The 15,014-nt window shown below is 34.4% G+C and overlaps 1 protein-coding gene across 1 annotated transcript; it reads left to right on the plus strand.

Moving 5' to 3' along the window:
- The first annotated feature begins 5,827 nt into the window (after positions 1-5,827).
- LOC149063089 (uncharacterized) lies at positions 5,828-6,818 on the plus strand. Its single transcript, XM_089215507.1, has 3 exons — positions 5,828-5,914; positions 5,994-6,289; positions 6,446-6,818. Exons 1-3 carry the CDS (start codon positions 5,828-5,830, stop codon positions 6,816-6,818), a joined length of 756 nt encoding a protein of 251 aa, XP_089071633.1.
- Positions 6,819-15,014: the final 8,196 nt, after the last annotated feature.

Consider the following 15,014-nt stretch of genomic DNA (forward strand, 5'->3'; position numbering starts at 1 on the left):
CTCATATTAAACGTTGAAAGAGAGGGTTAAACTCTAGTATAAAACACCGAATTTTTAAACTTAAAATCATCAGTTCAGCAGCAGCAGTTCAAACAGACCAAGAAGCTATCAGAACAGCAACCATCCTCGACTCTTCAGCAAAACAGTTGCCGACCGTCAAAAACGCAAAACATCTTCATCAACAGTGAATAGCAGCCAGACTCAGAAAACAACCATCAGTCAGACTTAGAAAAGAATACTTCAATACTAACTATAAGTACCTATTTTATTATTTTATTAAAACTTTAAATCTTCACTACTATTTAAAAAAAAAAACTAGAAACAGAATAATAATATTTTAAACACATCATAATTTTATAATAATTAAGTTTTTCATGATAATATTATCTATGTTTATATGATAACATATTAACATCATATTTATAAGATAACAGTTCAGTTCACATCACAGATATATAAAAATACTACTTCTATAGTACATATCTTATAATATAATACGTGAATCCCTATATATATCGCTCTAAGCAACCCATGGAAGAATTACGTTTTTCTTCCATGGGTTTCTTAAGACCGGCCAATCGCGTTACTTCCTCGCGGCGGCGGCCGAGCTATCACGATTTTTCGGTTATCGTATCACTCATCAGTCACAGATATCGTGTTTTAGATTTTTCGAAACGTTTTACGCTTATTTTTTTTCGACTTTTTACTCGATTTTTCTGCTTTTACGTCGCCTTTTTTTTACGTTTAATTTAAGCGCGTTTCTTTTAAAATCGAAAACGCGGCCGACTTTCGTTTTTATCGTTTTTTTTTCGATCTTTTTCGTCTTTAAGACCGCCGACTGCTCTTTTTTCGCGTAGTATACTTATTTTCGAACCCGTAGACGTGCGGTACCTACCTATTGTACTGATAATAATAAATATTATACTGTTTTTGTTTGATTCAATAAATATTGTTTTAAATACGTTTAATTCTGTCTTTTGCCTGTTCGAGATCCTTATTTTAAGCTCATGTCCACGGTGTTTGAGTGTTCCTACTTTTTATAAATTATTACAAAAACGGTTACTCGGTTAGTAGCCAAATATTTAACACAGCACATAAAAGGTGCGACTACATGTGATATAATAATATGTAATATTTATTTACACTTTTGTTCGTCGACGACTCAAAGAACGTAATCATATGATGCTACGGATAAGGTGTTTAATATTAATTGCTGTCGATAGGTGTAATGAGTAGTCTACGACGGTGGTTAATTATTTAATCGAGCACACAAATTGTACAACAACGTAATGTACTGTAGGTACACTACGGTTAATCGACAACGGTAGTATCGGTGTATATGTAAACTCTTTAGGGTTTTTATGTTTAAATTGATTAAATAACTACTCGGTTATACCATGAAAAGAATATTTTGGTGGTAATGTTAATAATTTAGTTCATTGACGGTGTTATAAAAGTGCATTATTAAATATCATTACTTATAGGCAATGTAGTTTTTATTCATTTGTGGTAATTAAATAGTTACTAAATTACACCAGTAGTAGAATATTTTTTGGTAATAATATGGACAGTTTTATTTATTAACGGCTGTATGAATGTCATTCATGGGACGGATAAAACATTAAATATTATTGTTGATAAATAATTTAGGTTCTATGAGTAGTCTATACATTTGTGATAATCAAATACCTACCCAAATTTACCAGAAAAAGCATATTTTGGTAATTATATTAACGCTTTGGTTCATCGCCGGCTCTATTATTGTCAGTGTGTTATTAAATATTACTGTTTATAGGTAAGTTAGCTACTGTGAAAAGCCTATTGTTTTTAAATATTTGATAGATTTAAATAACACTTTAGTTCATTGACGGTGTTAGTTATGAAAGTCTATATGTACTGAAATGGATACGGTATTAAATTATGCTATTGTTGGGCAAGGTAGATTCTATAAGTAGGTAATCTATATTGGTTAGGTTAGTTATTTAACCAAGCCCACAAATGTACACCAATGTAATATAATAGTATAGTCACAAAACAGTTCGTTGACAACATTAAATGTTATTTGTATTAAATAGTATAATACACAGGTACATGCATATAATGTTAAACTTCCTTAATTTGACAAATTGTGTAGAAATCATTAGAATTAGAATAAATTAATAAGCAAATTTAGTTAAACGGACTTCAATAGTTTGATTTTAATAAAATTACTCAAACATAGACTATCAAAATAAATTATTAAATATGTGATAGATCTAAATAACACTTTAGTTCATTGACGGTGTTAGTTATGAAAGTCTATATGTACTGAAATGCATACAGTATTAAATTATGCTAATGATGGGCAAGGTAGATTCTATAAGTAGGTAATCTATATTGGTTAGGTTAATTATTTAACCAAGCCTACAAATGTACATCAATGTAATATAATAGTATAGTCACAAAACAGTTTGTTGACAAAATGAAATGTTATTTTTATTAAATAGTATACATACATGCATATTATGTTAAACTCCCTTATTTTGATAAATTGTGTAGAAATCATTAGAATTAGAATAAATTAATAAGCAAATTTAGTTAAACGGACTTCAATAGTTTGATTTTAATAAAATTATTCAAACATAGACTATCAAAATAAATAAAAAATAATATATTGATATTACACTACATTTAGAAGTAACGACTAATTGTAAATTATTTAACATTTACCTAGAACTTAATTATTTAGCCGTGTATATGTATTTTTAAAATATACACAATGATTTTGTATATATTACAATATGTTTTGATTTTATTTTATACCTAACAAAAAAGAAATTGCTGTGTATTCACATGACTTCTTGATTAATTTTGTTAGTTACAATATGCAATAAAATAATGGTAGGTTAACTAAATGTTATGACTAAACAGTGAATAGAAACATAACTTAGTACAATATGAACAGAATCATAGATGGATATACTATACCGAAATAGTATAAACACATCGATTAAAAACAAACATACCTACTATATTATAAGGTTAACTGACACATAATTCACACGTTTAAACGTTTTTAGTATTAATCGCCGCTAAATTAAAACGGTTTAAATGCTAAAGTTTTTCCACAATCCAGTATCTCGGTAGGATGTCCCAGTAGGTCAGGCGTTAGGCATTAGATGTTAGGGTATAGGGTTCGATCCCGGCGGCGTAGAATAATAAATTTGACAGATTTTTCTCCGACCGCTTAAGGAAAGAAGGAGTTCTAATGATAACATTTAATAATAATTTGATTTAATTTGTTTGATCTTTTTTTGTATTTTTTTTAATTTACCGATGTCCTAATGTTTTTTTCGTTTTTTTTTTTTTTTTCATAATTTTCCAATGTTCTAATGATCATAATTTGTCACTCGAATTACTGTTGCATATTATACCTACAATAAATACTTGAATACTAGGTAGTCCGTGTTTTTAGTCTGTTATATTTAATAACTACGCGTGATCTATTTATTGATATCAATGATATCGATAAAAGTGTTTTTGAAAATACTGTGGTCTCTGGATATCGCTTAGCACCGTTAATCACTTCGCATCTTATATCTACGCGTACATCGTATTATTTATTAATTAATTAATAATAATAAAATTGTTAGTTGTAGGACTAGCTAAGTTATTGCGGTGGCTCATTTAAATAACATAGCCACCTGAGATCTTTTGCATTTTTTTCGAATTTTATTTAATTATTTTTTGTTATATTATTACTTAGTTCTTTTTTTAGTGAAGGTTGCTCCACCATCACTGAAAACCAATTAGAGCTATATGCCTAAATGTATTTGGATTTGGACAACGACGATAAATGATAATTGATGGGTACCTAACCATTTACGATCCGTCTTCCATAATAAACCGTTTTCAAGAAAAAAAAAACCATTTAATTAAGCTATGTGTGTGTATACTGTAGAGTATACAAAATAGTATATAGTAGTATATAATATAAAATAAGCCATTGGTTACACTAAATAAATTCCAATTCCTTAAAACATACAATATGTTGTCTTCAGTATTATTCAATAACCTATAGGCTACACAACTACCAGCAGTAATTTGTTTGAACTTATGATGACGTATATAATTTTAATATAAGTTAGGTTCGATTATATAGGTATATAAAAAAAATTTACTATATAGGAACACCTTGAAGAAAAACACATATATAAAAGGAATATCTTTTATATTACTCATTTCATCAATGCAAATGTAACAGAAACACAATAAAATAGATCATCATTGTATTAATACTTATTACTAATTTGTGACTAAACCATAGGTACTCTGTTAATCATGAGAATTTCTACACGGCATGCACACCATTTTATTTGTGATATTCATTAATTTCTTAATTCACTTAATACTTTATTATTATTCATCGTGAATTTCTATTGCGAATTGCGTGTTATTTATAAAATTGACTGTCTATATGATCAAATGCTATTGGTTTATCAGATTAAATACGTTTATATGCGTTTTGTTATTCATATATTTTTCGTGAACAAAATAGATATATATCTACTACCAAAGTAGCGCAGTTTTATTTATTGCCGTGGAACAGAGGGTCTGCAATCCACCGCAGGTGGATTGCCTACCTGATAAGCTGCTGCACATATGTTAATCGATATTCACTTGGGGAGATTAACTTGCTAGACACCAAAACATGGATTTCAAATTGAAGATTTTTTACATACGAAAAAGCATCGGACATGCGACGAGAGGCCGTATAATTCAATGGCTGGTATATAATATATATATATGTATGTGTGTGTATGGTTTACGTTACTTCTCTGTGTATGATAAAATTTGCTTAGGGTTTATCATGGCGAATACAATCATGTGTGCTCTAAAATGTTTATAATAATATATTATGCGTGTACAGAATAGGTTTATACTACCAAAGTAGCCGAATTTCATGTATTGCCGCGGAACAGAGGGTCTGCAATCCACCGCAGGTGGATTGCCTACCTGACAAGCTGCTGCATATATGTTAATCGATATTCACTTGAGGAGATTAACTTGCTAGACACTGAAACATTGATTTCAAATTGACGATTTTTTACATACGAAAAAGCATCGGACATGCGACGGGAGGCCGTATTATTCAATGGCCGATTTGCATAGGCCATAGGTGATGTGAGAATATATCTAGACACTCAAACTCGAAATTCAAACATTCCCGCCTTCGTAACGAGTTCGCCAAGCATTATCAGAAATCCTTATCACCTCCTCAAATTTTTGTTTTTAAACAGGAACAATTTTTATATGTAAAACTACGACGACATTGTCGTCACTAGCCTCCACCGCCCACTTCAGCGAGTCTCACCTATCCCCCGAGTTTCAGGACAGCGAGTTTCCGACAGCAGCTAGTGTACGTATAAAATAATGTCTCCAACAAAATGGCCGCAAATCGTTATCTAAGAGGTGACTGTTTACAAATTTAACTGATATGGTAAGTGATAAGATACTATTTTGGGGTGTGTTTGAATATGAATAGTCAAAGTAGAATACGTTTAGTTAGAGTAGAGTTAGAGTAGAGTAGAGTTTATCAGCTGTACTCTAAACCATATTACTCCGAATAACCGAACGATATATTGTTATCAATCTTTACGTACTGATAAATGATAAGCTATATCATATCAATTTATAATATATTTAAAAATAAGAAAATCAATTTAAATTTAAATATAACCTTTGGAGTCGGAAACATTAATTATACTAAACAACTAAACTAATTAATTACTACCTGTCCTATTGTTTGTCTACCAGTTATACATAACATTCAATTAGGTATTGCAAGATGAGCCACGAGAGTACAAAACTGTTTATGATGATAGATTCAATGGGGAAAGCATTGAACAATGAGTTAAAAAGAAAATTTGTTCTTGTAAGATAAACATTTATAATTACATACATTTGTAATACAATTTTGTTAATTAGTAGTTTATTTTACAATTTGTTTATAGATTGACATTGATAGTTCAGATGATGAATTCGATTATGAATTTATTAATCGTTTACGGGGCAATAGAGTAAAACCTTTTAGAGTGCAAGGTTTTATCTCTCAGACAATACCAAATTTCACACATAAACAATTTCAACAACATTTTAGGTTGTCACCAACCTCATTTGAAAGATGTTTACAAATTTGTGCTCCCCTTCTAAAGAAAACTTGTGTAGAAGGACGCAAAGGTTCAGATGAGAGGTTACAACTATTGTCAGTTATTTGGTTATTGGCTACACCAGATAGTTTTCGTTTTGTGTAAAGAATTAAATACCTAATACAATTAGACTGTTTATCCTACTAAAAGATGTCATAGTATTATTTACTCCTGTATCTATTTATTTTTTGATATGATGACAATATCCTCCATATTTTTACGTGATTAATAAAATAAAATTTGTATTTAATTTTTAGATCAGTTTCTGACAGATTTGATGTTGGTAAAAGTTTTCTGCATGATAGTTTTGTTCGTGTAACTACTGTTTTGCATAGATTATCCCCTACAATTATTAATTGGCCCGAAATTGAACAAATGAATCAAATTCAACTTAATTTTGCTAAGATGACAAAGACCGGTTTAAATAATATAATAGGTGTTATTGATGGATCGTATATTCCAATACCTGCGCCTAAGAAATCAGCAAATTCCTATCTTACTAGAAAATGTTTTCATGCAATCACATTACAAGGTGTATGTGATGATAAATTGAGATTTATTGATGCATTTGCTGGTTATCCTGGATCTGTAGGTGATAGAAGAATATTCACTAAACTCTTTAATTTATGAACGAATCTTGAAAAACAAAAATAGGTGAATATATTAATTACATTAATCATTTACTCATTAATTAAATGTACATCATTTTACTTACATAATATATTATATAAATAATGGTATTTTAATTAGATATGTTCCAGGTCAATATTTCATTGCTGCAGATAAGGCATATCCAATACTCGAATGGTGCATTCCACCATACATTGATAGAGGTACCCTTTCTGAACAACAAAAGTTTGTTAATGTTTCATTGTCACGTGCTAGGCAGTCCATTGAAAGATGATTTGCACTGTTAAAAGGTATTTCACTTTTTTTTTATTCATTATAAATTACAAATTAAAAATAACATTATAATAAACACTTACATTTTCAATTATATAGGCCGTTTTAGACGCTTGAAGTATTTAGATATGAAAAAAATAGAACTGATTCCACAAACTATAATTGCTTGTTGTGTCCTGCATAATATTTGTTTGCAGTTTGATGATAACCAATGGATGAACAATTTGATTTCCGAACAACAACCTAATATTGGTGATGATAATATTACTGCTGAGCAATTAACTTCTTACATAGAAAATACCCAGTCCGGCTTTATGAAAAGAGATCAAATTATGGTTTCTTTAACTTAATATATTTATTTATTTATTTTTATTTGTTATTTCAACTTTGGCAATTATGGATAAAATATTACACATCAATAACAATAAACAAATTCATATTATTTATGTAGTCTGTCTTTCTTTTTTTTACTTTAGGCATGACTTTGGTATCATCATTGTCACAAATTGTAGCAATTTTTTCTACAATAAGATTTCCGGCTAATGTCACTGAACTAATAGAGGGTTCATATTGGTAAATTTTATCAAATTCAAAATGAAACGCACTTAACAATAACATTTTAAAATAATATATGTAATAACATACCTTGTGACATTAGTAAAAAAAACACGTTGTACCATGTGTTAACAAAAAAATAATAATAGTTATTTATTATAAAATTAACAAAAACTTAATAACATACCTTGTTACATTAGTAAAAAAACACGTTGTACCATGTGTTAACAAAAAAATAATAATAGTTATTTATTATAAAATTAACAAAAACTTAATAACATACCTTGTTACATTAGTAAAAAAACACGTTGTACCATGTGTTAACAAAAAAATAATAATAGTTATTTATTATAAAATTAACAAAAACTTAATAACATACCTTGTTACATTAGTAAAAAAAAAATGTTGTACCATGTGTAAATGTGTTAACAAAAAAATTATAATAGTTATTTATTATAAAATTAACAAAAACTTAATAAACGTTGAATATATTTTTAATAGTTTTATACTATTTTTTTACACTGTCTTATGTATTAGTAGGAATGGGTAGGAACATGACTAATAATTGTATACTATAGTCTGTAATAGTATGAACATTTATAACACATAACTTTAAATATATTATTTGGTGGAATTATTTTTGTAAATGGTTAGGAACTGATCCATTGTATTTGTATATGCATCTACAGCATCCTGTTGAAGTTTCAATGATTTTGTTTGCAGCTCCATTGATTCTCTATGTCTTTTTTCACGGCTTTCTTCTTTTTTTTCCATAAACAAATACATATTGTTTAATGAGTCTGGCTTTGTCTTTTTTGATGGAGGTGTGTACTCAGTCTGATTATCATCAACATTAAAATTCGTAGCCGATTCTTCTTGAATAAGATTTCCCGCTAAAGCTACTGGAGTAAATGAAGGTTCTTCTTTATAAATGCGATCAAATTCTTCTTCAAACTCAAAATAAAACGCACATTGACCAGAACTAGTTGCTTTTTTATTTCTTTGTTTTTTGAGGTATAATTTTCTTAGGTTTTTCCATTTGTTTTCACATTGGATAGCTGTCTTATTAATACTGGTATTTTTTAAATGTTTTGCAATAACTTGCCATACCTTTTCTTTCCTAACAGTTGTAGAAGAAAACATATTTTTGTTTTTTTCAAATGCATCTATGAGCACCAGAACATGATCTTTTGGCCATCGATCTGTATCTGCAGACACAAATTAGATAGGGTCTTAATAATAAATAAATAATGACATTAGTTTTATTTTATTTTAATACTAATTATGTGTTGAATGATTAAATTACTAATCAAACATACTTGGATTAGATGATGTGTTGTCTTCTGGTATTTCAGTAGTAGAACTGTCTAAAAATTACAAGACAATGTTATTGTAATTAATAAACCATACATTTAAATTTAAACATTATATCAATCGTTTTAATGTGAAGTTGGTCACTTTCCAGGTCTCAAATCTCAAGCATGCATTATAACCAATGTTAATATTATATGTTTAATAAAATAATACATTTTAACTTATAAGTAATAATCATAAATTAAAAACTAGACCACAAGAGAGGTTTAGTACCAATTAGATGTAGGTAGAGAAGAACTTCATACAATCAAAAATAAACATTCTTTTGATTGTAACTTTGCATTGTTCTACAACAAATATAGGAATTTGCTGCAATTACTAATATAAAATGCAAGAATTAACTATTTTAATAGTATGATCAATAGTGTTTGAAGTGATGTTCAAAAAAGGTGAAAAATTGTAAATGAGGAAGCTCATTCCACAATAATTAATAATTTAAATAAAGTTTAATTAAGTTTAATTATTTATGCTCTAGATTAAAACTTACCATCCTCCAACCACAAGCTATTCTTATTGGGGAGATGTTAATTGTTACTTTTAATGTAATATTGATTTGTTGTATGTTGTTATATTATTACCAAATAAATAAATAATAATAATTTACCTGTGTTTATCAAAGCCTCTGGATTTTTGTTATTATCTTCTTCAAAGTCATCAGCCATAGGCTCTACAATAATTTTCCCAATATCAATATTTTCAGTAATTTATGATTTTGATATATTATTATATAATTGGTTTTTTTATGATTATAAAATATATGCAGTGTCTTGTTAAAGGGCTGGGATAAGTTGCCTTTGATGCCAAAATATTTAAGGTTGTTTTTCTAGGAACGATTGCCTGCAGTTTTTAACGAAAATATAAGAGGACAGAATTACCTAAAAATATAATTTTTAAATTCTATTTGGTAAGTAGGTACTTATTAAATTAATAATTTGAACTAGTAGTTTTTCAGTTATTAAAATGTTTGTACTAAGGATACGTTTTTAAAAATGGTCTCACTAAAACATTACATTTGTTAACATGACACTGAATATATTATTATGATTAATCTATTATTACCTATGTGTTCATCATATTATATTTCCAATGTTGTGTCAGTCGGTTTCGACATATTGTTTTTCAGTATATGTTAAATATATTTGTTTAACTGTTCTGCATCTAATATAGAAAAATAACAATTTTGTATATTAAATCTTTGTGAATTAATCTAATCTTATGATCAATTTACTATTATTTCCCATATTACATAAAAAATACATAATCTTCAAAACACAATAATTATATTTGCATGTCATATACCTAGTACATTAAATAATACTATATTCTATAGTTACCGTTTTGTAAAAAAGTATACATTTCATCAGCTACAAAGACTTGATGCTCTTGTCCTTTGAATTCAACTGTGATGATCATGTTAAGAATGTAAGAACTAAGAATGAAAATTGTAATAGACAATAGTACTAATTATAAGTCGAATACCTATAACACAGACACAGTAGTTAAAACTTAAAAGTGTTTGCGCAGTGTCTAGGCTGTCTAGCTTAAGTCGACTTAAGTACTTGACTAACCGGAGCGGTATTTCGTATTTAGCGGGAAAATTGTTTTTGTTATCTGCATAGATAATAATCATTATCAGTGGAGTTAAAACAACCTACCTATTTTTTCGGGGTCAAAGAGTTAACCCGGAGTCCAACAACTCGGCGTTACCGAACGGTAGTGGGGAGTTAACTCTGCATTCCCGAACGACGTTGGGTAATTATTTTTTTATAGAGTTAACTAGAGTTGAGTTTTCGAACGCACCCTTGGAGGGCTATATAATATTTTAAATTTTGTTGGGACTTAAGAAAAATTTTTTTCCGAATTATATTTATCTGGAACTATTTGGTTGGAGCTAAAATTTGGAACCTTTTATTATTAGTAAAAATAATTTTATATTTTAATATTATATTTTTTTAGGTATTGCATTGGCATGTAATTACATAGAACAATATGTTAATCGCGAGCTATTTATAACTATTTAGCATCTCAAACGCATAAACAACTTGATGAATCTTAATAATAATAATAATAATAAAATACTTGTATTATGTTATTATTTTGTAATTATATACGAGCAAATATTACATATTAAGCATACTGTTTTTTATTTTATAAATATAAGTTGTGACTTACAGTAAGTACAGTTGTTATTAATATTTTTTAAGTATATACCTTCATATTTAAAGCTTTACCTATCTTCAAGAACATAGGCAAGATAATTGATAACAATTTTTCTTGCATAAACCATATATAAAAACTTAACTCCACTCAAAATCTTTATAAAATAATAATTGTTTTTAAACATTATTAAGTTTAAACATTATAATATTATAATTATAAGTACCTATAACAGTATATTTTATAACACTGTTCTTCAATTGCTTATCATCAATAACATAAAACATAAACATTCACCTCTTAGATAAGGATGGCGGCCATTTTACTGGAGAAAATAATAATATCGAAGTAAAGTTGGCTATCTAGTATTTTTATATATCTGTGGTTCACATTATTATTATTATTTTATTATAGGTACATCAGCTACTATTAACGAACATAACCTCAAATTATATACCGTCTCTATCACTGCTTAGTATTATCACGGTTTAAGATATCTTAAATCGTGGTATTATCACCGAATGTGATATTTTGTAATATTTGATATTAAGAGGCCGTCGTGGTAAAAGTGAAAAACATACAACGCTCAAGAGATGGCGTTGTATTCCGTATCGCCGCCGTCGCGGCTGGCCGTAACCACGCCCATCATCTACGCGCCGCGGCGCGTGTGTTATAATTGCGGGAGCGGTACATTATTATATCATTGGGACAGTGATAATACAACATGCACACTGTCCTTATTACCTTGTCTGCCTGATACAAGAGCCAGCGACCGACGGCAGAGGGGTCTACCTACTGGATAGGCGCCCCTTTAGGGTGATAGCGACCGGTCGCACGCCCATGGCTGCGATCGTCGTCGCGAACCCTGCCGTAGGACTCCTGACTCTTAGACAATTTGATTCCAGCCACTTTGCCGTGGCCGTGCTGAGCTATGGAGACGTTACCTTGACGTTGGTCTCCGCTTACTTTCAGCACAGTGAGCCGACCCAGACATACGTTGACGAGCTAGACGACATTCTAGGTAAAGTCAATGGTGCCGTATTGATCTGCGCGGACGTAAATGCACGGTCATCGGTGTGGCACGACACGGTCTCGGACGCCCGCGGAGACATGGTCGTGGACTTGATTGGTCGGAAGGACCTCTCAGTGCATAACAAGGCGGGGCACCCTCCGACGTTTAGGAACAGGGGGTCGGCCTGCCTGGACGTGACGCTGACGCGTAACAACGTCAGGGTGGCGGACTGGTCGGCCACTCACGACCTTACGTCGAGCGATCACGCGCTGATCAGCTTTAATATAATAACGAGGGCAGACGTGCGCGTCGAGACCCAGGATACGGCAAGGAAATATAATTGCACCAAAACGAACTGGACTGAGTTCCGGAAGTTCCTGAGGGAATGCAGAGACGCGAAATCGCGAAGTCTCGAGTCGCCAGACGTTGAAACTTGCACGGCAGCACTCGCCGAAGTGCTGGAAATGGCCTGTGAGGTCAAAATGACCAAGAGGACCCAGGCCAGACGGAGACCTCCCCCGTGGTGGAACGAAGCGCTGGATAGCGAATTGAGTGCACTCGGCCGCTGGAAGGTCAAGCTTAGGAATGCAAAAACTGCGTTTAGAAGACGGGCTATCCGTACTGTCTACATGGGACGTAAGCGCACGTTCAAGAGGCATTGCTTCAGAGCGAGAAGAAGCGCTTGGCGAAAATTCGTCACGGACGCGGGAGATAGCGACCCGTGGGGACCCGTCTTCAAATGGCTGAAAACCGGAGGGACTAAGCCTTCGGAAGACCTTCCGGCCTCGATCCGTAAGCTGGACGGATCGTACACGTTAACTCTTAAGGAGACAGGCGATGCACTCATGGATGCCTTAGTTCCAGGTGATACGGAAGTAGGCGAGAACCTGGAACAAAAAGAAACCCGGGAAAGAGCGGGGGTCGGCCTGGGAACATTTCGACCGGAACAAGTAGAGTCGGGACCGATTGACCCTTGCGATGTGGAGGAGGTCAAGGGAGCCATCTGGAGAATGGCTCCGAACAAGGCACCAGGCTTGGACGGCATAACGGCGAAAATACTGAGACAGGCGTGGCCAGTGATAGGCAAGGACATAACATGGGCCTTCAATTGTTGTCTTAGGACGAAGCGATTCCCGAAATCGTGGAAGATTGCACGTCTAGTAGTGTTCAGGAAAGCCCCGGGTAAGGACCCGGCGGAGCCGAAGTCGTACCGACCTATTAGCTTGCTGCCGGTGATCTCGAAAGCGCTTGAGCACATTATAGTAGAGAGAATCCGCAAAGATACGGATCCCCGCATGTCGAAAAGACAATTCGGGTTCACGAAAGGCCTCTCCACGATCGACGCGATCAATCACGACTCAGCTGGACCGAAAACAGGACAGAGAAATACATGCATGCCGTATTCCTGGACATATCGGGCGCGTTCGACTGCCTCTGGTGGCCCCAGCTCATACTCGATATGCAACAGGCAGGCTGCAGCAGCGGGCTCATCGAACTGACAAAGAGTTATCTCGACGGCCGTCGGGCTGGTATGAGGATCGGCGGCGTCGACATAACGAGGACCCTAACTAAGGGCACGCCGCAAGGATCGAGCTACGGCCCGGACTTGTGGCGATACGCGATGAATCCGTTGCTAACGCAGGAACTGCCTGAGGGAACAGAAATTGTCGCGTATGCAGACGACATCGCGATTCTAGTCTCCGGTAAACACCGACCGGAAGTCACTAGCAGAACAAATGCGTTACTCGAGAGAGCGTCGCAATGGGCGGAGCAGCGAAAACTCACCTTTTCCGCGGCCAAGTTTCAAACGCTATGGCTTAAAAACTCGCTCTCGAAGCCGCTGGAACTCCGACTGGGCGGAGTAAAGATAAGATCGACCGCCAAGGCGAAATACCTTGGGGTCACATTTGACCAAAAACAGGACTTCAGCCTTCACCTAGCGGAGAAGGCGGAAGCGACGAAAAGCCTGTTCAGCAGACTGCATGGAGTCGCCAAGACCCGATGGGGACTTAAGAGCAACGTGGCACTACGGATCTACAAATCGGTGTTCGTACCTCAGATGGGGTACGCGGCATCGATTTGGGCGGAGAAGTGCATGGCTTCGGGACACAGGAGAGCGAGGGCAAATATGGCACAGAGACAACCGTTGTTAGCGATAACGGGGGCCTATAAGACGACGTCCACGGTGGCGTTGCAGGTCCTAGCGGGAGTGCCCCCGCTGGACCTCGAGCTAAAGAAACTGGCTAGAATTGAAAGGGACGGGGCCGCGGTGAGGCGAGGCGCGATGACGGCCCTCGAGGCAGCGAATAGGGAGGAAAGATATACCGCTGAAACCATCCTCCTTTGGCAGCAACAGTGGGTCGCCTCTAGTAAGGGAAGGTGGACTGAGAGGTGGTTCCCGGACGTCCGGACGCGGCTGGACCGTGGGTGGTGTATCCCAGACCACTTCACGTCTCAGCTAATGTCGGGGCACGGGGACTTCAATCATTCACTCCACCGTTTCAACCTTACTGGCGATGCAGCTTGCCGTTGCGGGTTCCCGGCAGGAACCGCCGAGCATCTGCTGTTTGAATGCCCACTTGCTGACCGAGAAAGAGAACAACTCATAGCTGCGGTGCAAGCGACCGGTGCGGACTGGCCGTGCAGCTTAGAGCACATGACCGAATCTGAGGTATTAGTAGAAGGGGAGAAACTTGTCCGGAGGTAAGATACCGGCGGTCGCCGACACGGGACTCGAGACCCAACGATCGATCTCAGAAAGAGAGCCGCCGGCGGGCGAGAGGCGTGACTGGCGTCCGGGCGCCCGCGCATAAAACTCGCCGGAG

The sequence above is a fragment of the Diuraphis noxia genome, unplaced genomic scaffold (assembly GCF_037042655.1).
Source record: "Diuraphis noxia isolate RWA-SAM2 unplaced genomic scaffold, SU_Dnox_SAM2 contig0001, whole genome shotgun sequence".
Lineage (NCBI taxonomy): Eukaryota > Metazoa > Arthropoda > Insecta > Hemiptera > Aphididae > Diuraphis > Diuraphis noxia.